A 26,494-nucleotide genomic window follows, 5' to 3' on the forward strand; every position below is an offset into this window, starting at 1 on the left:
TATATAATAGATAGGGAAACCTACAGGGGCTGTCAGCGATAATGAAGGCTCCAACTGTAGCTAACTAGCTGAATCCATGAGTCTGTGTCGGCAAATCTAACCTCACGACTCCTTTTAGGGTTCCAACACTGTAGATCAGTAAATATATTTAAGTCTATGAATCATCTATGCGTGCAACTGTCCCCGCAGAGAGGATGAGAAACGGTAATTTTACATGAGTGCAGTCTCTGTAAATAACCGTATCTACGCGTGCCGAAATGAACGCCGCTAGATTTGAATGAATCCGATCGCAGTATACGACAAAAATATGAAAGATTGACGAGGCTGCACTACCGCAGCTGTCGTCCAACATGTGTCCATGCGTCCCCACACCACGTGGATCATTACATATGAACACGTGATCATTGTGGGAAAAGCCAAAGGAGAAAGATTTGGTGACTTATTTTTAATGATGCACATGATCTGTATGCCATACAGAGAGCACTGTTAAAGATGAAACAGCATGTGGCAGAAGAGTGGGTAGTTCCATCCACTAGATATTGTAGATTGATCCTCAATCAATGAAGGATGATTATTGTTTGTGAATATAATGTGTGCTTGCATTTATAAAAATATTAGCAAAAGAATTAGCAAACATATTAAACAATTACCACCATTCCCTTTCTAGTATACAGAGTAGATAATCATATACATCCATCACTGCTAACCCTTTTCTTATTGCACCAATAACCCTTGCAGATATCACTCCAGTGCAGACTCTGTTCATCAAGTCTTACCCAATAGATATAGAGAAAAAATAAAATAAATTAAAACAAAATCGACAAAGCTATGGCCTAAGCCCTATAGGTGGTAATCTCCAGTTAAGAGATTCCCACCGAAAAAATTGCTAAAAGAACTGAAAATAGTTTAACGTCGAGGGGAGCGAATTTGTCGCAACTCCAAAGGACTGGTAATTTCTAACAATTCATTCTCCAGTCCTTTTGCCATTCCTTAAGGAGACTATCTCAAAGCCTCGATCTCTATTATGCTGATTTATTCAATAGTCGCCTCGTTCAACTTTTCTTTCTCAATCTCTGCTTTTCTCAGCTCAGCGTGTTGAGCAATGCTTGTTACCAGAGATTGATAGTGGGAGTCGAGTGTCAGCATCAGGTTTTGGAACCTACCGGTATCAGAAGCTTGCATGGCTGCGCATAGTAGTTGCGTTAGTTACATCTCTAACATGGTGTAGATAGACAAGATGAAAAAAAAAAGTATATTAATACCTTGAACAGTTTCCACAAAGAAAATGAAAGGATCGACTTCATCAATTGGTGATTGTGTGTCATCGTTATCGCTGTAATCATCATCAGTCTCATCATCCTCATCAGTTGATTGAAATCCTTTTGCCTGATTCTATCATATAGGACGATAAGGTATGATCTTGTGCACAATTGTAGGAAACTAGTGATGCAAAATTTCATTTTATTTTATTCCTATTCGATTACATTTTGTTGTCTTCCACTTTTATTATTCTTAGCAAACCAATTTAATTTTGCATGTCTTGAAAGACCCACAATAAGCAATGATACAAAGCTTTCTATTTTAGAGTTTCTCTTCTCTCATGAGATCTAGGCACACTGATATATCCTGGTGCTGCATTAATAACACAAGGGATACCACAAAATACAAAATATATACCAGAATAAGTGGTGGAATGTAACATTGTTGCTGATTTTATAGCAAAAAGTAGTGATCTTTTTTGATCAAAAAATGATTTTAGTAATAGTGAATAGTGTTCAAGACAAGTGGTGCAAAACCTATATCACAAGCAAAGTGTCAAGGATATGCTTGTAATTTATGTAGCAAGATGGAGCAATTTAGCGCATAACGAAACGCATGTAGTGATATAATCTTACATAGAAGGTGAATTGAGGGGAAAAATTCTTGTCCTTCTAATATGCTGTACACTATATCTTTAAAATCAGCAATAAGCTGTGCTAGCCCCAGCTATTCAGAGCTAACTACATGGAAACTTCGAGGTGATGTCACTAATAGTATCACTTCAAGGCCATCTCACTAATAATATCCAAATTTCTTAAATCATTCTCAATAACATTAGAGATTCTTCTGTCTCCCCATTATACCTTCAGATCTACTTGATTAAACTTGTCAATTTTGGAATCTACCAATAGTCTTTGGGCATAACTATTACCGCATTCTATTTGCTCTATTTTTCTTCTTTGAAAGCTACATTATATTATTCATGGATAGTAGCATTTTTTATTTGATCTTAGTAATCCCAAACAATCTCTTAGCATTCATATAAAAGAATCATAAAAAATAAGGACATCAAAGCACTAAGGTTCATATCTTCAAAGTCCACCCAAATTATAGATTTTATGGCTAGATTGTACATATGAATATGCAATAACCTAAAATCTATGCTTAAGAAAGACAATTTGGTCAACAAGCATATAAGCATGCAACCTCAAATGTTTTTGGTCATGAACATTCTACATGTACGAGAAAAACAAAAAAAAAAGATTGCAAGTGATGTTAGGATCAGAATTGAGGATTTAGTATCAGATTCATACAAAAAAAATGATACAAGGGAGTGGGAAAATGTCAGTATGGATGATAGGTTGGTAAGAAATCTGAGTGAAGAAAAACAAGACCCCTTAATTTTTAACTATCTAATGCTACAAATTATTTTACAATCGAAGGATATAGCATAAGCATTTAACAATTTAATTCCATCTAGAAATCATGCTATCGATGGCATTTTTTTTTTCCCAACTGTGTGCTTTTGTGAGTGTTTGATATCATTAACAATCTGTACAACTCCAGATCTGTTTCTTGCACATGGAGGTACTTGGTACATGATCAAACTAAGAGCAATCAAATATTTATGCTTTTTTCTTTCCACAAATAAAGAGATTTCACTGCTCCTAGTTTCATATGTAATATTGCCCGTGAGAAATATATTAAAATCAAGTCTTTAAAAGAACGAAAAAAAACATATATAGAGAGACGTTACTTCCATATCTGATGTCTTGGAACCTATCCCATTTAAACTCTTGTATACTAGGACGATAAATCAATCAAGACTGCACTTTTACCTATTGGAAAATGAGTCCCAATGGACACTAATGTCTAGCAAACTTGGAATTATTACAGACTAAGTTGCTTTATCTTGATAAGATCATCATAGGAAACTTGATTTTAAAAACTTATGAGATTTAATTATAAACCAGACTAGATTTATGCCATCTCCAATTTAGCATATCAAAATTATGAGTCATTTAGTGAGCATGATAGGGGAATATGTACCATAAAGTTATTACATTAACCTACTAACCTCCGCAACCAATTTCTTGAATTTTTCTTCACTGCAATACTCAGTGTCATCTCCCATTTCAGACTCTTCTTCCTCATCATCATCGTCAGCATCAAAGCCATCCATATTGTCATAGGTGTCATCTTCTTTCTCAGCTTCTGCCCAGTTAAAGAAGTTACTATGAAACTGAATACAATGGCAATGCAGAATAATCTTTTTGCATGACTAGAACTTGTCAAACATATCATAAAGGGCAGTTTAGTACATGAAGCTCCTGCTAGTATTTGTCCCGGGAAGGGTCAGACCACATTGGATCTATTGTACGCAACCTTACCTTCATTTTGCAAGAGGATGTTTCCGCGACTCGAACCCATGACTTCAACATCATATGACAATAACTTTACCGTTGCGCTCAGACTCTCCTTCACTTGTCAAATATATCATAAGGGGAAAAAAGAACTTTTGACAGCATAAATAGAAGAAACAAGTCAATGAAAATGTCAGCTAAAAAATTTCAAACGTCATGAATTTACAACAGCAAATTAGGGTAAAGAACTCAGACTAGTAAGAATTGCAAAAAAAAAAAATGTTTATTAATTACAGTGTGTAAAAATTACTTTTACGCAGCACAGAAGAGCACAAAAAAAGAAAATCAAATGACTAGGGTAAATAGACTGTTTTATCTGCCGAAGAAGAAAAACATACTATTACCTGCAAGTTGATCTTTGTAAGAAATTAGAAGCTCAACTATTGCCCTAAAGACACGTTCTAAAGCTTCAGCAGCCAACTGGTTGGCAGGAAGGCCAAGAAGCGAAGTTAATCCCAAGCAGCAAATCTTTTTATTATGCATCCTACATTTGTGATAGAGTGTTCAGCATCATACAGAACCAATGGAAAGTGACAACAAACAGAAAAAAGATAAACTTTACCCTTTAAAGTTTGCACGAACGCCACTCTTTTTAACTTCTTGCAGCATCTGAAACCAGACACTGAAAATATCTGAAGCGACCCCAAGTTTATGCAGTATCCCAAGCGTCAAAGAAGAGTTATAGTAGAGAGCATCAGCAATCTGCAAACAGAGCAGCTATTAAACTGACAGAATATTAAAGATCCAATTACAAAAATTTTCCACCATAAATGCAAAAGAAAAAAGAAGTCCTAGAAATAAATGCTCTTCTGAGATACCAGAGAATCAAACCAGGCTAGCTACACAAATTTGAGGTGCACATATGGTTAAAAGACTGAATCTTAACAAATTTGAGGTGCACATAAGTTATGATCATATTGCTAAAAAATCATAATAGACTGAATCTTGTTCCTCAAAAGAAAGTCTGATAGAATGAAACCACTAGCAACAGAGCATCAGGAGCACACAAGAAATACAAGCATAACGTTGGATAATTCAGAGTGTTTTTTTTTTAATCAAAGCTTCTCCAACAAACAAATTCACTCAGTCGTAGATGAAGATATTATGATGATTGTCATAAAATAAAAAATAAAAAAGCAGAATATGAACACCTATAATGTTAGACCATTGAGACATACACGTTTCGGCCCAAGTTAATGCAGAGAGGAATAAGCCTATATTCAATTGTAATAAAAGAATATCACAGCTACATATCTTTAATTCGATTCAGATCGTAAGTTATGGAATAAAATATTGAGAGAGGTCTGTTCACTTAACAGAGTCATACATGTGAACTGGATGCTCCACTGTCAATATAGAGTTCCATTAGTTTATTCCAATTGCATAAATTACATTTTAAAGTCTACCTTGGATGAAAGTAACAAAAAACAGATACTGGCTATAAAATGTTGTGAAGAAAAAAATACTTACAACTTGTATCATGAGACACTTAAAATGTGGCTTTTGTGCTCGGCTCAAACGATCAATGGTAATCTTCAGGTAAGGTTCAACCCAATGGTCCACTTGGCCTTTACAATTTTGGAATACCACTTCGATGAGCTTAGGAGCAGGTTCAATATCACTGTCATCCATTATTCTATCTGACATGACCTGTAAAATAGATAACCAAAAAAAATGTAATCAAAGCAATCGTATGATTAAAAGGTCTGCATTTATTATTTGAAGTTTCAATTAACCAAAAATAGATTCCCAAAAATGTTAGTGAAGGGTCCCACAAATAGCTGAATGAAACACATACATTTGAAAGTACTTTCCATAGGCTTTGCTGGTAATCTGGATCTTTACATGAAAGGAAATGTTGGTTACCCCTTGATATATAGTTGTCCAGAGGAACAAGCATACCTGAGAGGAGAAAACCACATAAGTAGACAGATGTGAATACAAAGAAGAAACAAAGATTGAGAATTTTATGAAAAAATTATCAGAATCTGAGATACCTTTAAAGAAGGTTCACATTCATTAAAAATATGGTTCACGTTCATCTAATTAGTTCAATTGAATAAAACCTTACCCACCATGTCCCTCCTTGTCATGTTATTTTTCAATCTAATTCTGTTGTGCATTTTTCTTCATTGAAATGTTAAATATAAAGTGGTTTGTCGTGTGTTCTTATGATTGTAAAACTGTTTTGATTTGATTAATATACTTTGTTAGTAATAATAAGGGCAATAAATTTGATGTTGTCTCACACAAACACAAATACGTACATGTTTCTTTCTTTCCATGTTATTTTAATATTATTTTAACACCACTACCTAGGTGCCACTGAGGCGCTATGCAATGTATTGACTGCCTTTTGAAACTAAAAAAAATATAAACTCAGTTAGTCTCATTGACTAGCCCTGAGGTGACCGGCCCTGCCCGATGAAATTTTCCCACCGGTCACCAAGGTAAATCGGGAAGCGCTTGCGGTGGGCAGTCCAAAAGCCCAACATCCTTTGATTGCGCGCCCCATTTGAAGGAAAAATTCCTGCAAATATGTCATAGCTGGGGATAGAACTACGAGTGTCTTTTGAAACTAAGTAATATATGGAGGTGGCAAAAAACCTAGACAGATCGATCATCAATATTTTTCCTTCAATGAAAATGATACTAAAATCTCCATTAGAGCAAGATAAAAGAAGCAAGAGGCATGGTTTAAAATCTCGACTCGTGTCAAGGTTTCGGTCCCAGATTGAAACGATATAGTTTGGATACAGTATCATGCTGTGCCAATATGATTTCGATATCTTTTAAATATAAAATGTATTAATTAAAAATAAAAAAATTAATCAAAATATTTAAAAATAAAAAACATAAAAAATAAAACAATATATATATATATATATAATTAATGAGATAATTCTATTAGGTTTTAATTAACCCTATCTAAATTATCCCAATTATGACTAGGAGTGATTAAATTTATTAGCCTAAGTTATTCATTAAACTCTAAACCTGCTCATGTTCTTCCATTGTCCGCGACGCTCTCGGGATCATGCAATGCATCCGGAGGCGATGCTAGGCTCACACGATGCTTCCGATGCGTCACAGGGCTTGCACTACACTTCCGGACGCGTCGTCAGTCTCACACTATACATCCAGACACGTAGTCGGTCTCGCGCGACATGTCCGTGTTAGGACCAAAAGGGATTTTAGATATTTCCACAATGGTATGATATAATCCACTTTGGGCATAAGCCATTATGGTTTTATTTTTTGGCTCTACTCAAAAGACCTCATACCAATGGAGATATCTTTCCCTTATAAACCTATGATATTTCCCATATATTTTTAATGTGAGACTTTGTTTGTAATCTTGCAACCCAACAATCCCCTCCTCAAACGAAGGACCACAGGCTTCCCACGTCCGATCCTCGATCCACCAGGTTTTCTTGCCCCTCAGTCCACCGACCTACTAAGACTTCCTTAACTAGCCACAACTAGGACTTGTCTGGTCCTCTTGATCCGGATACGGGAGCCCCCATTTCATTTTTTTCGAGGTTAATATTCTACTCACATGGCTCAATTAGACTATAACTCTTGCACACAGTCGGCGGTTAGACCTTCTGACAGTCCGGGCTCTGATACCAATTGTTAAGACCAAAAGAGATTTAGATATTTCCACAATGGTATGATATTGTCCACTTTGGGTCTAAGGCATCATGGTTTTGTTTTTGGGCTCTACCCAAAAGGCCTCATATCAATGAAAATATCATTCCCTTATAAACCCATGATCTTTCCCATGTATTTTCAATGTGAGACTTTATTTGCAACCTTACAACCCAACAGTCCAGACACGTCGTCAATCTCGCGCGACACGTCCGGGACACGTCGTCGAGCTCGCAACGCTTCCGGATGCATCGCTGGGCTCGCATGACGTGTCCGGACTCATCGCTGGGTTGTTCGGACTCGTCGTCAAACTTGCACAACATGCCCAGACTCGTCGCCGAACTCGTGCGACGTGTCCGAACTCGTCGTGCTCCTATTCCGACGTGTTCCTTAACGAGTGATGCGCCTGGAGACTTCGCCGAGCTCGAGCAAAGTGTCACCGAGCTTGCGCAATGCATCAGGAAGCATCACCGGGCTCACGCGGCGTGTCCGGATGCATTGTCGGGTTCGCGCGACGCTTTAGGATGCATCACCGGGCTCCCGCGATGCGCACACAGGACCTAGGGGTGTGTCGGCAACAAAGGAGTGCTTGTGATGGTGCCGATCCGTAGGCGGAATGAAAAGTTTCGCCCGTATTCTAATGAGAATCGATCAATAGAATGCGCTGCATTGTTTGGTCTGGATTTCAATAACCAGACATAAGCAATACAATGTGAACAGAAATGACAAGTGAAGTTAATTGATGGGAAAAGGGCCAAAGTTGGATAAACTCTTACCTCAAAAAATCCATGAGCTTACCCTCAAATGAGAAACAAAAAAAAAATTGTACTTGAATCTGCTCTAATTGCAAGCTGAGAGGGGATTAAATAGTATTATTCTACCAGAAAAGAAAACAGTTTAACTACATACGATTCCAAAATAGTAACTAGCGGATAAACAACCTATGACAAACTAAACTAATATATTCATATTATCATATAACTAGTAGCACTAGAAACATGTAACTGATTTGTGGCTATCATTCTAAGCATAAATTATAGTAACTAAAAATAATGGGATACAAGATTGGATACCCAGGAAGAAGCAGATTACCTCATTTTTAAACTAAATGTGAATGAAATAATAATCACAAACAAGAATAATTTCACTATCCATCTCTTTGGGAAAGTGAAGGACCAAATCTAGGTTATTGAAGCTCAATGAGATGGATCAAGTTAAGCTATTTCAAGTGGAATATAACATATACCACCAACCATTCTGCTTTTGACCATTCTTCTTGTAATCTTTTAAGTGAAAATTATGATCAATACACAGAGAAATCACTTCTTGAAAATGAAGTATAAGAAGAAAATTGGATTAGAGTTGGCCAAAACGAGCATACAAATCTTTCTAGAAGTTAAAGTCTTAAGACAATATATAGCTTGGTACCATGAATGACATGGTGTGCTTCCTTCCACAAAAAAACCAAAAACGAGAACTAAAAGAATGCAAAAGCTGAGAATAAGAAAAAGTCGCATGTATTGACTTACTCTCAAAGAAATCTATAGCCCAATCTCCAAGTGCTTCTACAATTAAAGGCCAAAGAGACCACATGTCCAATGAGATTGTTGGGGAGAAAATTGTTATATATGAAACAATTTCCAAAACTTCTTCAAAAACATCTGTGAAACATGCAAAACCATCAGGATAAAAAAGTATTGATTCATAGGATCCAGCAATCTTGATCAGAATGTATTAAACAGGCAGCGTGAAATTGCAAACCTCAAGACATTGAATAGAATCACAATATTGATAGCATGGTTTACACTTGCAGAATTGCTATATTGATGTGTCAAACAGGCGACCAAATTGACACCTCAAGACATTGAATAGAGCCACAATATTGATACCATGGTTTACACTTGCAGAATTTTTATATTGTAACATATAACATACAATTATTAAAAATGGTAAAGCATGTACCAACAAACATAAAATCATGCATAAATAGAAGATTGAGAATCAAATACAAATAGATGAATTTTGTACACAAAAAAAGATCCTACTAAGAAAAGAAATAGAATCTTGATATCAGCAGAAATTTTAGCAACGAGGATAAAATTTAGAAGAAAAACTGATATTTAATGCACTGAGTTATTGCATTTCATCAAGCTATTATAATTTTGATAGAGAAGAGATAGCATAAACCTAATTATAATTAGTAGGTAATAAGTTAAGGAGTCATCCACTTCGGCCTGCCAAAAGGAGCATTGAAAATAATAAAAGACATCAACAAATATGTAATGTAATCTATGAAAACTGAGGCATCTAGGAATTTTTGGAAAGACATCACCAAGTGTGTCAATTAAATAACCTTTATCAGCTCTATAAATTGTAACAGTTCAGACATGAAATTCAGTGTGCATTGTAATTGCAAAGTTTGGAGTATATTCACAGCAGTGTCCTACTGATGCTAAACAAAACTGAGTCAGCAGATAATCTACATGTAGAACATGATTACCCCTATAAATGCTTTCTGAAGCCACGTGCTCCAATGTAGGTGATCCCAACCCAAAGTGCAAAACAATATTGAAGTGTTACAGCAAATGTCAAAATACATGCTCTTTTTGTTCCAACAAACAAGAGAACCTCAATTCAAACAAGACAACCTCCACAAGAGACCGTCCGACTAGTGAGATTTGCGACCAGTGGATATTCACAGAAGAGCAATATCTCCTGGCATATGGTGCATTAAGTGTGATAGGTCGCTTCATGTCAAAAATGCCCTAGCTAGATGAGGTGGAGTAGAAGTCCTGCGCATGCACTGCTATACGAGGCTAACCATACCAACCATTCATAAAGGGAGCACCAAGGCCATACCATCAGAACCTAAAATTAGCCAGGTAAAATGATGGCCAAAGGTAACATTTCTACCACCTGTGCCTAAGCTACCTACTTGTAGAAGTGCATCATCAAACCATGATACAGGTTTTGCAAGTCATAATGTATTTGGCGCATTAGCATATCCCAACAGGCTCAACCTTTCTGACAAGGGAACCAGAATATTAGCCTAGATTGTCTCATTTGATAACTGAGGCTGACAGAGTTGAACCACCTTCAAACCACGAACATTAACAATGTGCAATAATGTTTCTACAAAAATGCAAATACATAAAATTCACCAAGATCCCTATAATGACAACCATACAATTAGATACCTTGACCATCTGTAGTCAGCATCCTCCGCATTATAGGCAGTAAAATTGGCTCAATTTGAACAAAGAGATGAGGAAGACTGCTAACAGATTCAAGGATGGCACCTATGGCACGCAGACAACCAACAGCAGCTAAAGCACCTGTGTCATCAGCTTCATCATCTTCTTCAGATGTATTCAAGCACTTCCAAAATGCAGCAGACTATTCAAAGAATTGAGTTTTTATCAGAGGGAATGCTGATATACTAAAAGCAACTGAATTAAAATACAATACCAGATTCTGGCACAAGCCAAACGCATATGGAGCCATTTCTTCACCAAACTTGCCAACAATGGTCTCGAGAGTGAAGGCAATATCTTCATTCTCAACCTCATTCATAAGTTTAAAAAACTCTACAGGTAATGTTCTCAAAATCTCAGGAAAAAGTAAAAAAGAGTTAAATCAAAAACTACTTTGACACATACCATCAAGCAATTGAGGAAGAATTGGCCGGATCTCGTCTAGATCTATATCAAGAACATAATTGTAAGTTAATTGCTGTGAAAATTAAAAAAATAATTACTAGTTTCAGGTCTAAAGAAATGTTAGCATAAACATGCCCTTGCAAGCTTCAATGAAAGAGCGCAAAGCAAAAACTGAATTGACCCGCACAGGAAGCTCTGGATCCCTCATTCCAGAAACAACAGAGTGGAAGGCTCTTCGGAAATTGTTTTGATCTGAAAAAATGATATTTGCATACTGCCCAGCAACCCATGCTGCCTGGTATTCCATCAAATAGATTCATAAATTCATAAATTATAACATAAACTTGTAAACAAAAAGGTTCTCATACTACAGAAGCATAAAGTCAACTAACTAGAATTGGAAAGTCACAGTACATAGTTGGTTTCCCTAAAAAAAGGAATATATATATATATAGGGGATGGTACTTGTATAATTCAGGTAATATGTTTGGGTTCTCAGAATGACTTCTTTAAAGAAGTAACAAGCATAAAATTGAGATTTATCCAAGAAATGAGTATCTTCGAAGCAGAAATACTGCAGAAGTTAAACTTATCTGAAAAAATTAAGTCAGGCGACAAACTAATAGTCAATTGCATGTAGTGGGATGCAATAGCACCTAATTCATTATGTTGTTCCATGTTCATAATGCATAGATCTGTATGAATGAAAATGCAAGTGGCATACATGACAATATTGGAATAAAGTAGTCGCCATGAGGATCAACTGAGAACTGGCATTTTTTTGGCAGAATGGAAACCACAGAAAAAAGATGTTTCAGAGTTCAGAAGCACAAGGAACGAAGGACAAAAAAACAAAAACAGGAATTGTCCATGTAATTACACACTGCTCAGTTAGTTGCATGCAGTGATTTTTGCATGTTAAAAGAGGAAGGCCATTGGCCTACCTTGAAGATTGGTAATAAAAAAGACAAAAATAGTAGTGTATACAACCTGCTAATTCCAACAAATCTAAGGCTTATCTATATGAAAAGGATCGAGTAATACTCCTATAAGATTGATGTTGGACAAAGGATCAGGCTTAAGTTTGCTGCAAATAATTCATCCAAACCAAAAAAAACTCAAACAGATCTAGCAACTACAGTCATAGAAAATATATGCACAAGCAATCATTAAATTAGAATACAAACAATAATCAACAAACCCCTCAATACATTTCATCAATAAGAGTAACTCGATTTTGAGTCCAAGGAGAAAAGCCCATAAGGATTTGATAAATACAGAATGAATGCCAAGCACAGAAATAACTAGACAGTAATAAATACAACCTTTGCTCGAAGATGACCAATGGGACTTGCAAATTCAGGAAGAACATGTTGGACTAACATACACTCTAGCTCTGACTTGTAAGGTTCTGTTTGTTTAAGTTTATCACACAATGATCCAATGGCCAGAAGAGCACCATCTTTCTGGCGATATGGTTTATGTTCAATAGGTGACTCATCATATCTGTTACAAAGTGATAGGCAAATAGATCAATAATTTTTTGTTTATAAGGTTCATGAAGTGAATGAAAGAAGCCTAATAGACCAAATAATTAAAAAGACCTTTTAAAAATCTCCACAATGAAGTGAATAAACTTTTGTAGGTTCCCTTTGCCACGCTTTCTCACTAATTCACTCACAAAGTCTATGGCTGCTGTTCGAGGACTGTACAGATCTTCCAAAATATCTGGATAACACATATGAAGAATAGAAATACTATTCAGAGATTGTAGTTCATATAATCAAAACCCAGTGCAAAAAAGGAACCTGAGCTCACCATAGCCCTTTCTAACATACTCATGTGGATCTTCTGCCCATAGATTTTGATCATTGTCATTGAAACACATTAGAGGGAAGATAATCTCAAAAAGAACAATATCAAGTTGCGGCTGCAGCAATTGATACATGCTGTTCTTCGATATACTGCAGAGGATCAATGTCATTAAGATAATTCATGATATCAATTAAATTAGAAAAAATCCAAATTTAATTTGGGGTAACAAAGAAAATGACCAGTATAAGAAGGCCTAAGTTATGAGATAGAAATGTTCAAACACAGTCTACAAGACTGGGTTAACAAATAGCTACCTACAGTAGTGTGACACACATATCAACACTAGGAAGAAATGAAATTTCCATAATTCTGAGAAACTTCCATGCCTTTGAAGATAAAAAGATTGATAACTAGGTGTTTTAGATAAAATACGCGGCAACTAATATGTAGATAGCATGCCATGGAAAAAAAATCAAATAAGTTGACCAAACAACAACCAGTTTCAGTAAAGTGATACAAACCTGCTGGTGACAAATTGAACTATAAGGTTAATAACCCTATCAGGTAGATAACCGCCTGTACGAACAACATTGAGCAATTGTAGGTCACATTGTAAAATTTTGCCAGCACAGCTATCATGAAACATTTGAGCAAAAGCTTTGTTCTCTGGCTTCTGAAGCTTCAGATCCCCAAACCTTTTATCAATTCTTCACAAGTCAATATGAGCATAAGATGAACAATGTTCAACATTACATTCAATAACCATGCATCTGACCTTGTGTACAAACGATTTAAGATGTGAATTGTCCACTTCTTCACTTTCCACCATCCCCAAGCTTTCCTGAGGTCAGGATCAGTTGGTTGACCTTCCAAAGGAACAGGTCTCTCTAATAAATTCAAGAAGAGAGCCATCCATGCACTGAACACATTGGGCGCAAGTAACAATCGTGGGATCTCTAACTGAAATGGCATATTAAGTTGAAGAAGAAAAGAGTAAGGAAATAGTGAGAAATAATTCAGTCAAAATAATGAATTTTTCTTGTCAAACCTACATATATGGATGACCAGAAAATTTTGCATACAAGCTTGATAAATTCTGCTACTTCAATTGAGGGATTAGTTATCTGAAGAAGTTTGTTGAATATGTCCAACAGAAGAGGAAATGTCTCCTTAACAATGAGATGGAATGGTGTTCGATCTTCATCAGATTTGTACCTGTATTTTTTTTAAAGAAAAAACAAAAATAGTCAGTCAACCATATACACTTCAAACGAGTACACAATTATATGCAACAAATTATCATTCTTTCACAGAAAAAATTGCACTTAATTATCTAAATTATCTCGAACCACGTACATTAAAACCAATGATTAAGGTTGATAAATTTGTAGAAACAGATAGTAGAAAAAAACATATAAATATTATATCAAACAAATTAATGTGTCAACTAACTGCAACAGTGGCACTCAAACTCATAATTAAGGATGATGAAATTGTAAAAATAAATAACAAAAATACATAAATAAAAAACTGAATAAACAATGAGAAATGTGATAATATTACTTTAAAATTTGTTTGTTAGCATATACTTACTCATATTTTCTGGAGAGAACTCTTAATACATATAAAGCTGCAAATACTTGCTGGTCTTGCAATTGGAGATTGCACTTCACCCAATGAAGAAGACCTGGCCACTGCTCTGGGTAATCATCTTGGACAATGGTTTTTATGCATTCTCCAAGTTGAGCTCTATGAAGCAAACATACATGTAAAAATATATCAAACAAATGTGAATCATGCACCCCAAGTGTAGCAGAAAACTGAAAAGCATAAAGTTTGGTGCCAAGTAGCATCAACTCATTCTAAGATGTGTACATAATTTGGCAGCACAATGGAACCTTATGGCCACACACGGATACTCAGTACCCAAATGGCATTTTAAATCAGAAGTAGCTTATATTAAGATTTGACTTTTCCAACTTAAGATGAACTTGCAATAAAATTGTTGGAACAAAAAGAGAGATGTCAATAGCTCCAATGTAGTTCAAACCACAAACAAAGTACGTCAGCTTGGAATCTAGAACTATGTCAAGATTATAGGATTTTGTAGCCCTATGATCAGATTTCATTCTCAAGAGTTGTACTCCCCAGAGTTTAAAAAATTATTCCATGGCAATTCGTAGAGGTGAAATTTTCCATTGCACCTGCTAACTGGCACATGACAACACACAAAATCCTTATACATTTCCTCAATCCTATATGGCTCCCACAATTGATTATTTCGCGAATAACAAAGGTGAGTGATGAAGGTGAGTGACAAATCCCTTGTGAACAATGAAGGCGAACAGAAGATTCCTCGCAAGCAATGAAGGTGAGCAGAAAATCCCTCACAAGTGGCGAAAGTGAGCAGAAAATCTTGTGCATGAAACGATCAACGATTCTCTTGAAAGCAGAAAATCCCTTGCAAGCAATAAAGGCGAGCAATGAAGATGAGATGCAATGAGGTACCGTCTCAATAGTATGACAAAGACGAGAAGTTTTCTGATGAAGGCAGGTGACTCCCAAATCCTTCCTAAATGTGATTTGTCTCATTTCGCATCAGCAAACATGAGTTCTCATTCCTATGGGAGTGATTAAAGCTACAATTTCAAAGGTAAATGGCTTTCCACTCTTCTCCTTTCCTCTGTCTAATCTTCTTCCTCTCCTCTTCTTCTCCTCCTTGATGCCGCTAGCACCATGTCTCTACATGCTTCAATATAGCACAAAAAATGTCTCGTTTCAGTTTGGGACTGACACGCTAACCAAGAAAGAAATTTCAATCTTTGAGCTCAACATTCTTTCTTAGGATAGAATCCAAATTGGACAACCTTGGTTAGAAAAATATTGATTAAATCTCAGCATAATCGAGCAACAAAGATAACACAAACCATATTATTACACAATTTTAAAAATAAAATAAATAAAATGAAACAACACACCGTACTACATTAGAAAGAGAAATATTCAGTAAGAGCAAGCACAAAAGAGATGAAATAGGAATATGACAAGAATGTTGAGAGAGAGAGAAATCTTTTTCCTAACATAAAATTGGCTCAAGTACTAGATTTTATGAATGCAATAACTAGCTGCATTCTGTACAAAATAAAGGAGAACATGCATAAAAACCCATTTTCATGATTGTGCCACAAGTGGATACACTGATGGTATCCATCAGATGTTTGGAGAAAGTAAAAAAGTTTTTAGAATGGTTGATATATTCAGTAAATGCATTTGATCTGTACCTCAATAATGGTGGAACTTGAACAACAAAACCAAGGATATTATCACGGACCATTTGCTTGTCGTTCTCGGATATTTTCTGGGCCTCACCTGGAAACCTCAACTTAATTAGAATTTAGTAGACAGTTGGGTTCTAGATGTTTAAAACCTTGAATACTTTGGTCTTACCAGGTTCATGAGGCGACCAGTTTTTGGCCACGAAATTTTTAAAATGGATGCTAGCCACTTGCCGTACAGCCATATCACAACTACCATCTATTATGATCTGAAGTAACCTAATCAAATGCTGTGGCATATACTGCAACTGTTGAAAAGAATTTTTGAAATGGTTATGCCAAACAAAACAGGAAATAAAAAAGCAAAAATACAATCATGTGATGTTATGTGTACTATACTGTGTTCATTTTCCAAGTTCGTCCAAGACTTTAAGGATAGATATCTTAGCATCACCTAGTGTCATGCGTGCAAGGGAGGAGAAAAAAAGGAAAATACAAAAGCCATGCTAAGTCATTTAGATTCTATTTTTGCCAGTTGCCACATGATATACTTAACATCCTTCAAATTAACTTGGAACTGAAGAATGGAAGAGAAAACAATTGCGAGTGCATTTTACTTTTGGTAACAAGATATATATTGAGGAAAAGGACAGTCAAATGCCAGGCCATTAGAATAACGTAGTACAGTGGTAGAGAAGCAAACAAACATTTAATGGTCTATGTACATCATTTCATGTTTGAGATGCCCTGTCATCAGCAATTTTGCATCAAGAGATTAATGATTTTAATAGCACCTATCAGAGAGATTCATTGATGTAGCACAAGAATACTCTGATAGCAAGTTATGCACCATCAAAATCGAACCACAATTCACACAAATAAACTGGAAAAATCAGGCATGGCAAGAGATAACTATCATCAAACGCACAGAAATAAATGAACTCATGGAGATGGAACATGAGGAGGATTCATGTCCTTCTAAAGATTTTAACCAAACAAAATTGAAAATAAACTAAAGAAATGAAGAAGAGAAATAACTTTGTACCTAATGACTCGAGCAAACTAGGAAAAAAATGAAATTAGAAATTAGAAACAAACCTACTAAGAAATTTCATGCAATCCTAACTAAGCCAATTACCAACTTAGGAATTTACTTTAAATAATTATTTTCCAAAAGAGGATAACCTTAGAAAAAAATTCTAGAAATCTTAAAATTTCTACAAATCAATTTCCTTGTTTGCACATGATTCAAATTTTTATAAGAAAAGAGCATACAATGACAATTCAACAAATTTTATCGTGCTTTGATTTATTTTCCTTGATAAAGAGATAAGAATAAAGTTTCCTTCAATTACAAAGAGTCAAATGAACCTATACTTTTTTTTTGATAACCCGGGAATCCAGTTCTTACAACTCAACTAATCATGAAGGCGACAGGCCCGGCCCCATGGAAGTTTCTCACCGGTCCAAGATAAATCATGGAAGTGCTGCAGCAAGTCGTCGGCAGTGGACCCCCGCGGTCTTCGCCACCTCTATAAGACCAGCCAACACTGAATCGGTACTTCGCATGTAAAGGCAAACTCATCGGCTTTTTCCATCCATGAGTACTTCCTCCCACGACCGCCCAACCCAAGTTTTTCCACTAAATTCAGCGCCAGCATAGCACTCCCTTTAGCTCCGCTATGCCTTGACTGCTATGCCATGCCCGTGGGGGCAACGCCATGGCTTGTGGGGATCAAATGAGATATAATGATCATAGATGATTTTGTGAGGCAAGAAGACTAACGAGAATATAATTCCAATCCACATTATGAGCATCGAACATTGTAGGTGTTGGGTCAAGTTTGTATCACAACTCACAAGGAGATGCTAAAAGGACATCCTTCGATCATGAGTGATCGAAATAATTTATATGAACACCATAACCAATGGGCAAGTTGGGTCTTTGTCATAAAGATAATGACTCCAAGGCATCCTTCAACCATGTGGGACCCAAAAAAACTCTCCTTGATTGGAATAATGTGCACTATATGTGTTGAGTCAAGCCTCATAGATAATAGTGAGGAGTCCTCCAACCATTTAAACTCAAAAGATCAAGATCATCATAGAAGATCTTTGAACCACAAAGGATCAGAAAATAATGATGCAATAGGCACAGCGTTGACAAGTGAGCTATACTTGTTCGCACAAGATAAGGGAGAAAAATTAATAAACCTGTCACATTTATAAGCGCACTAGTTCTCTTGGTTATTTTTTCCTCATTAGGATGTATTGTGTTGATTGTGCTCGTATAGGAAATCGGATATGGTCTGATTGTGGTTGTCCAACAGCCGCAACAGGGAAACCAGAGAGCCATTCTAGTTCATGAATCGATACAAAGTGGAAATTTTAAACTTTAGCATGTTGTTCCTTATCAAAATGAGAACAATCATCCAAAGATTAGCTACATGACAAAATTTTGCCCGAGGAAAAAACAAAACCAAGTGGAATCATGCAAGCTTTCAGAAACAACGGCTAAATTCTCTTTTTTATCCTACGCTTATAAAACGGTACAGTTGCACAGAATTCCGTACCAATTTCGATTAGAACAACAGAAAAGAAACCCATATGAACCAAATATACGAGATAATAATAGTGCTCTGATCACATAGTAGTTCAACTGGTCGCAGACAAGAGTAGCGAGACACAGTCAAAAACCAATATCCTCAAAAAAATACAATCTTTGAAAAGAAAATCAGGAGTGCGTTTCACCTGGTTGAGGCTCTGCTCGGCGTCTTTCCGCTCCTCCGGGTTGTGGCTGAGCGCGGAACGGAGCACAACAGAGAGTCCAGCGAGATCCATGGAGGCGGAATCCTTATCCGTCACTGAGGAAATGAACCTCTGTGGTCTCTAGCCAGCGACGACGGTGGCAGTTCCCTGATAGTTTTGCTTGGACGACGGAGACACGACGACTACTGCTATGGCAACGGGAGCCTGTCTCCGCAGCGAAGGTGAACAGGTAGTTAACTCTAGGGTTAGGTTAAGTTAGGCTTTAAATCAGTTGTCCGAACCGGGCCGGCAAGGGGCGGCGCTCTAGCTCGATCTCGGATCCTCTCCAATGAGTCTTTTTTACAAGGGTGAGCCCGATTCCGTGATCGACGGTAGATTACTCTTCGAATCGTAAATTATAGACCAATTATAGCTTTATCTATTAGAGGCGTAATGGAGGGGATCCAGAGTACCTAAGTATCTACTCCTCGTCTTAGATTCTTTACTCGAGCCGTAAATACTCCTGCAAATCCGCAGCTGGACCTAGTTGTTCCGAGTACGAATTATCAGGAAAATATCTCGCATGCTCGAAATATGGGAACAGAGTGTTTTTTTGCCTTTAATGACAAGAAATATTTATTAACAAAAATAATTGAGTCACTTGATTTATTTATTTACTAGTAGCTGTAAACATATCGAATAAAGATCCCGACTTTTATAATTTAAAAAAAAAACTGAATAAAAATAAACAAAATACAAGCTAGCATTCTAATGGCAAACTGAAGCTAAGTAGATAAATTAAAAAGAAAGGACCTTCATGGAAGAAACATATTATATAATTGAACAAGGTAACAGCAATAAGCCCTCCTAGTGCCTAAAAGTTCCATTGCAGATAAGGACTGTCCATGAATACAATGAAAATAGAATGATGGCTTAAATGAGTGTCAAGCGCTGTTTACTTGACATGATGAGTCACTGCAGTGCAAATGTTTTGTTAAGGCCTCTCTGACGGTCTTCCCTCGGGGATCCACATGTTGTGAGCTTGATTCTCTGTAACCAGCATCATGGTGGTTTAGAAGAGCGACATCAGCATTTAACTTATCGCCCATGTCGATAATGATGTTATGAAGAAGACAGCAGACGATTATAATACTTGGTAATTTGTGTTTATCTGGTCTCCACATAACTTTATGTAATATCCTCCAGCCACCCTTCAATTGCAACAATGCTCTTGCTGCAAGAAGCCTAGCTGCTTTTTGTTTGGCATTGAAGTCGAGGATCGGTGCAGGTAAGTTTTTGCCTTCGTACGGAGTCATAAGCCAAGGAAGTAGGGGGTATGTTGCCTCTCCTACTATGAACTCATGGATTTCTGACTTCTCTCGAGTCATTTTAACAGGTCCATTTAGCCGCTTCCCGCTCTCACAGAGTTTGAAAAATACTGAACACCTTAATAGGCGGGCAATGTTCATGCTCCCAGGGAAACCAGTCACGACGTCAAGGAATCTCAATTCATGGTCCACGATTCCTTGCAAGAACATGCTGTAATTGCTCTCCTGGTCGCACCAATCATCTGATGATTCCACTGCAGGGAGTGTCATTATAACGTGGGTTGCATCAATGGCTCCACAACAATTGGGCAATCCGAAGGCAGTCTCCAATTGGGTTTTGACTTCCTCCATCCTATCGGCATCAGGCCACCTGAGATGATGCCTTGCTCGCTCCTCCATGGATTCGATAAATCTCCATGTCACCTGAGAAACAGTAGACTGGCCAACACCAAAGGCAGCCCCAACAGACACCTGGGATTCTCCGGATGCTAATCTTCTCATGGCAATGGCAACTTGCTTCTCGACACTCAGAAGCCTGCCTTCAATGTTTATAAGACCTGAAGGAGGCCTTGAAACCAGGTCTTCTCTCACTATTGAGCAGATATACTCGAAGGTTTTCTTTGACACCCGAAAAAAATATTTGAAAGCTTCGTCTTCATCAGAAGGAATGACATGACCTACATGTTACAGGTCAAGGATTAGAAACAGTAAAAGAGCAATCAAGATTATTCTATATTGACCATGTTACAAAGCTTAAATGCTACCACAGTGATGTGCTGTATGTTTAAAATAAATGAAGTTTCACAGCCACGCTTGAACATGATTCTTCTTCACTTTCTCCACCTACCTTTCCTGCTATCAATGCTTCCCATTGTTTTAGTCATATTTTCTTCCATTATCTTGCAATTAAAAACCCAAGCAGACAAGCGTATGTGAATTGTCTTACAAAGAATGGATATTGGAGAGAATGATTTACATAGATTAAGATAGCAAGGCTCGGTAGTATAGATCAGTTCTGGTATTACAATCCAAGTACGAAATTCTCAGTGTTCCAAGGTATTAAAGCCAACTCTAATATCTAAAAGAGTGGCCACTGGGCCACAGAGCAAAGAAGATGAATGACACAGAAATTAGTGGGAACAAGATAAGCTCATCAACCTCACAGACTGACCATATCCACAACCCTCGAGAAGGTTAAGCCTAGCATTTGCATTGAAATTAGATATCTTGGAAGATAAACTGCAATCAAATGAAATATGGATCAGATCTAGGAAATTTTGTGAGTCAAGATCCTAAAAATCACCTTTGTGAACTGTTGAAGTGGGATACTCCATGTCCATTAGTTCCAAGTGCAGTGATCCAATATATGATATAAAATAAATTTCTTTCTTAACAAGTCAATCAATTTTAGCACAGTGTCATGAAGCCAGTTAGGGATCTTATATGTGTCGAACCAAAAAAAAACTCATACTTCTAAGTCATGAAGAGCATAAGAGAAATGTGACGAAGCTGAGATACTCTATGTCCTTTAGTTCCATGTAGACAAGTGCAGCGGTATAAGTATATGATCACAAGAAAACATAACTCTCCCAAATATGTTGGATAGCAGCAGCCACAAGAAATTGCAAGAGAAAAGCAAAAACAAGGTCAGAAACACTTTGTATGATTGTACCATAAGGTCTTATGTATATCTGCATGAAGTTTCCCTTAACTCTTTTTGTTTACATTGCTAGTTCAATTCATCTATATAGCTGATGAGCAAGATCAGCAAAATGCAATAAAAACAAATAGGAACAACAACAAATGGTTAATTTGGTATGAGAGTGGTGGCATTGGGCCCACACCTGAACTTGCTGCTCTTAGAGCCCCAAAAAGAGTGTTACCATCGATCCTAGCAAAGGCACACTACCATTATCACCAGTGTTGTCAAAATCGAGAGTTTAGATAAAATTGTTAGAGCAGTCATAAAATCGGATCGTAAAATCGTATCGTAAAATCGTAAGATTTTACATCATACTTTAAATCAATTTTAAAAGAAACCTGATATATTCTTTTTAATTGATCATTAAATATTTTAATCCAAATTATAACATAAATCTACATATAGAACATTTTAATTCATATAATCATAAACTACTCATAATTTTAAACTTTTAAACAACCAAAAACTTACCATGAAAATACAACATAAATATAATTCAAGTCTAAAGCTTAAGTCTAAAGATAAATAAAATACAAGATAACAAATTAATATAAATCATTCATAGACAAATGCAAATCTAAAATCGTCCCAAAACGATATCATTTTGTCCAAAATAATTCCCTTTTATTAACGACACAAATCGATAAAATTATCTCAAAAATCATGTTTTTACAAGTTTAAATGTGATTTTACGATTTTGCTCCGATTTTACTTTAATACACAATTTTATCACGATTTCACTCGATTTTCATAAGTAAACTCACGATTTTGTCCGAGTTTACAAGTTCACTCATGATTTTAATAACACTGGTTATCACCCCCAAGGAATCCACCATCACACTTGATCCTCATAAGAGTCAACAAACACTCTAGGAACTAAGAGAATCAAACTCTAGAGCCAATAATAAATGATTTAATACTCATCCTTTGTTTTTTTTTTTTTTTTTTTTTTTGAGAACTGTAGTCACTTGCTTCATGGTATACCTTATGTTTTGGCGGCTAAATGATAAAAGTTGTCCAATTACAGTTGAATTAAGACCTTGAATCTTGGATGTACGAAACAACAGCAAGTTGTACCAGTCCCAACCGATTACTTGAGGTCAGCTTGGACATTATGAATGACAGTTGGGCTCATAATTATTCATGTTGTATGCATTCCAAAAATTTAAGTATAAATGAAACACTTCCTCAGATAAGTATAGTTGAATACTCATAATATTTAATACGCCAGCCAAGTAAGGAAGGTAAATGACAAATTTTGAAATTTATTTACAGTTAAAAAGATGTGGGAATGTAAAAAAGATATAACCTGCTGTTTGATTGATCAATATTGTAAATGTTTCACATGTGTTCCTAAAGGATAAAATCTACACAGTTCTTATTGATTCAAACCATCTAATGCTTAATTAGCTTGACTAGTTGCCAAAATTCTCCAACTAATTTTACCTGAAAGCTCAAGATGACAGCAAATATCTTAGCCAAAGAATAGCTTAGGTAGCCGATTTTTTTCCTTGTTTGAGTAGGAGAGCCCAGTAAATAATGCATGATAAGAATAAGGTATGCGCTTAGTTTCCTAACAACTCAAGCTTTTAATATAAGGGATCAATCATTGAACTTAATATGCACCAGAGAGATCCTGTGTTCATATTCTGGCCATGTCAATACTAATTCCTTAGTTAATTGAGTTAAGCCACAGTTGGGCTTTGGCCAGTCCGGTCCAGTCAGTCCCCTACATGCAATGAGGATTGTTAAGAATATAAATATAAAATTCAGTGCATTTATCAACAAAATGAGTTTTTGAGATGAATAATACGCCTTTAACAGTAAAACTTTAGTACCACCCAAGTAGTCAAGTCCATTCCCTATATTCTTCAAATGCTGATGTGGTATAAGATGAAATTGTAGCTTAAAAACTGGCTCTATCTTATGCATATCATCTACTCTCGCTCTCTCTCATTCACTTTTTTTTGCATTTTGCATTTTGCCTCTAATTATCTGATCGCATGACACATTTTAGTCTAGATACTTCTGTGTGCAGGGCGTGCAGCAGGCACACTGTGAAAGTGTTAGCTAATCAGTCTTCAGGCCATTGAGATTATATTACTTTCCCAAGATAAATCCAATAGTCTTTGAGAGACATGAATCGAATGGGGCAGGCCTAAATACTTGGTAGCGAGGATCACAGTCAGTGGCCAAAGAAAGACCCCATTATGATGCCCAACAGGATCCCTATCAAAGTCTATTAAAAAGCTTGTGTTGAAGTCTACCATTAGTGTGGCATCAGCATATTGCACGATCTGGATGCTCTCAGGATCTCATTTATTTGTCATGCTATTGAAGCTATGAATCATATTTCTCTTTCCGCACCTAGGACTGTTTGATTCGCAGAGCTAAAGCACTAGGCGAAAATTTCTTCAATATTTTTCTAACACCTATCACAGTGTGCACAGTATCAATCACCAGCTCCCCAAAACGAAAATCCGTTTCCTTCCCCTGAAATGATCAAGAGTCACAAAACATGAGAACGCATGTCATCCAAGCAGACGCGTCTTTCATTTGATGCAATTATGTCAACCAATGTCAATCCATCAGCTAAAAGACACCGATCATCACACTAAGCAACCAAAGAAGCAAAGCTTCAAACCCTATCCAGCCCGTATCCACGAGCAACTATCTCAACCTAACCAGAGTCTGCGCAGAGAAATCTCTAGGATTACAGATCAAGAAATGACAAAAAAAAAAAACAAAAAAAGACGAGACGAGACGAGGTTTTCAGAGTACCAGTGGCGCTGCCGTTCTTATGCCAGAAGGTGTACCACCACTCGGTGTCGCCGGCCTTCAGCTCCAAGTGCGGATTGGGCTTCTCAGAGAGCTTGGACCGATCTCTGGGCTTGCGTTTGAGCTTCTTCCCTTTCTTCAGAGGAGCCATCGAGTCTCTCCGGGAGGAGAGGCGCAAGCCCCAGCACAGTCCACCCCTCTTCTCGGTCAAGGGAGAGTACGAGGCTGCTAATATCTAGATACATTGTGGGCCGCCCAACACAGGGCAAATAAGGCCCATCAAACAAATACCCATATATACTAGCTACAATTATATACACTATAATATATTTTTAATAATTTAAAATATATCTAATTATTAACTTTTTATTAAAAAATATTAATAAATTAAAATTATCTATTTTTCTAAAGTGAAGAGCAAATTAGTATAAACCCTCTAGTTTGTAATCTCTGGTTCTTTTCTAGTCTCTTCTATAATTTGTACGTCGAATAGTGCAGACCAGATCCTCTGATCCATTTTTTGTGAATCAGGGGATGGTCCATAACTCAATTGCAGCGAGATCATGATAGTAATTCGATCATAATTGGTTGCGATCTCCCTAGATTCACCTTTTCATTTAGATTGTAGTTTAGGTTGGGCAGACGGCTAGAGGCCGCCCCAAGTAGCCCGACCACTTGCCCACCACGATGATCTCCAGACGGCCTCCGTTGCCTGTCCCGACATAAATTATAACCTGGGTGAGAGTGAACCCAAGGGATCGTAACCAATTACAACCGGATTGAATTGTGCCTACAATCCGGCTGCAATTAGATTGGGGTCATCCCCTTGTCCATAAAAAGTGGATCAAAGGATCATCTTCCCGGATTATGGTTGTAATCTGGCTAAAATTGACTACGATCTCCCCTGAGTTCATCTTTCCATCCAAATTATAATTTATGTCGAGGCAGGTGGCCAAAGGTCGTTGACGGTGGGCGGGTCGCCTCTTGCTTAGTGGCATACAGTCCGCCTATCGCCGGCGGCCTTCGGCCACCAGTCTCAATCCAAACTATAACTTAGATGGCAGGGGTGAAGCCACCCTTGGGCTAGGGTGGGCTCCAGCCCCACCCACTTAAAAAAATAATAATTTTTTTTAAGCCTCCCACAACCAAAATCGAACCTAGTTTTTTTTTTTACCGTGCTGCTCTTCACCTCACGATGCCACCGTCGCCACAACGACGACACATCTCTCAACTTGCACCGTGACAGCCTACGCCAGCGCCGAGGTCACTTCCTTGTCCCACCTCGTACGCATCCGATCACAATATTGATGCCTTCCTTCTCCCTAATTGTGTGCAATATCAACAAACCATGCGACCATCGCTGTTGTCCTCAACCCCGCTATCACTGTCTTCCTCTCTGACCACCACATTGTTGCGTTCACTACTCTCCTTGTCAAGAGTTTCGTCGCCACTGCTCTCCCTATCGCAACCCTGCTGACGAGCTGTTGCCAAATCATAGGTAATTGAATTTATTTTGATTAATTAATGATTTAGTTAATTAAGGTTAATTTAATTAGATGATTAAATATTAATCAGTTTAATTAATTTTATAAGTAATACTTAGTATAATCTGTTAGATAAAATGATTGAATGATATATATAGATTAGATTATTGAATTTGTTACTCTTATTTATATATTTGATTACTTTTAATTATTATTGTTTCGATATTCCATCCCATTGTCGTAACCATCATTACTGGAATATTAACGCCGACCATGGGGCACCCATAGCTTCCCTGACACCGTGCCACTACCAGCCGCCTGCCGCTCAATGGTAATTGAATTTAATTTGATTAGTTAATTAGTTAGTTAAT

The 26,494-nt window shown here is 37.0% G+C and overlaps 2 protein-coding genes across 3 annotated transcripts; both read right to left on the bottom strand.

Annotated features, from left to right (window-relative positions):
- Nucleotides 1–626: 626 nt before the first annotated feature.
- Nucleotides 627–19,095, bottom strand: LOC122048735 (importin beta-like SAD2). Of its 2 annotated transcripts, none has more exons than XM_042610271.1 (22): nt 18,835–19,095; nt 16,256–16,391; nt 16,090–16,177; nt 14,402–14,557; nt 13,861–14,023; nt 13,584–13,768; nt 13,330–13,503; nt 12,812–12,957; nt 12,598–12,721; nt 12,319–12,499; nt 11,129–11,288; nt 10,994–11,035; nt 10,803–10,921; nt 10,532–10,730; nt 8,864–8,995; nt 5,482–5,585; nt 5,154–5,333; nt 4,246–4,385; nt 4,028–4,167; nt 3,338–3,474; nt 1,263–1,386; nt 627–1,184 (listed from the first exon to the last, which is right to left on the bottom strand). In XM_042610271.1, the coding sequence occupies exons 1-22, from the start codon at nt 18,922–18,924 to the stop codon at nt 1,033–1,035; spliced, it is 3,072 nt and encodes a 1,023-aa protein (XP_042466205.1). In that variant the 5' UTR covers nt 18,925–19,095; the 3' UTR covers nt 627–1,032. The 2 variants fall into 2 exon arrangements, with proteins under 2 accessions (XP_042466205.1, XP_042466203.1); XM_042610269.1 differs by having other exon boundaries at nt 1,263–1,392.
- A 534-nt stretch (nt 19,096–19,629) lies between these two features.
- LOC122048748 (protein ANTAGONIST OF LIKE HETEROCHROMATIN PROTEIN 1-like) lies at nt 19,630–24,844 on the bottom strand. Its single transcript, XM_042610279.1, has 2 exons — nt 24,643–24,844; nt 19,630–20,836 (listed from the first exon to the last, which is right to left on the bottom strand). The coding sequence occupies exons 1-2, from the start codon at nt 24,788–24,790 to the stop codon at nt 19,776–19,778; spliced, it is 1,209 nt and encodes a 402-aa protein (XP_042466213.1). The 5' UTR covers nt 24,791–24,844; the 3' UTR covers nt 19,630–19,775.
- Between the last annotated feature and the right edge of the window lie 1,650 nt (nt 24,845–26,494).

This window comes from Zingiber officinale, chromosome 1B (genome assembly GCF_018446385.1).
Source record: "Zingiber officinale cultivar Zhangliang chromosome 1B, Zo_v1.1, whole genome shotgun sequence".
Lineage (NCBI taxonomy): Eukaryota > Viridiplantae > Streptophyta > Magnoliopsida > Zingiberales > Zingiberaceae > Zingiber > Zingiber officinale.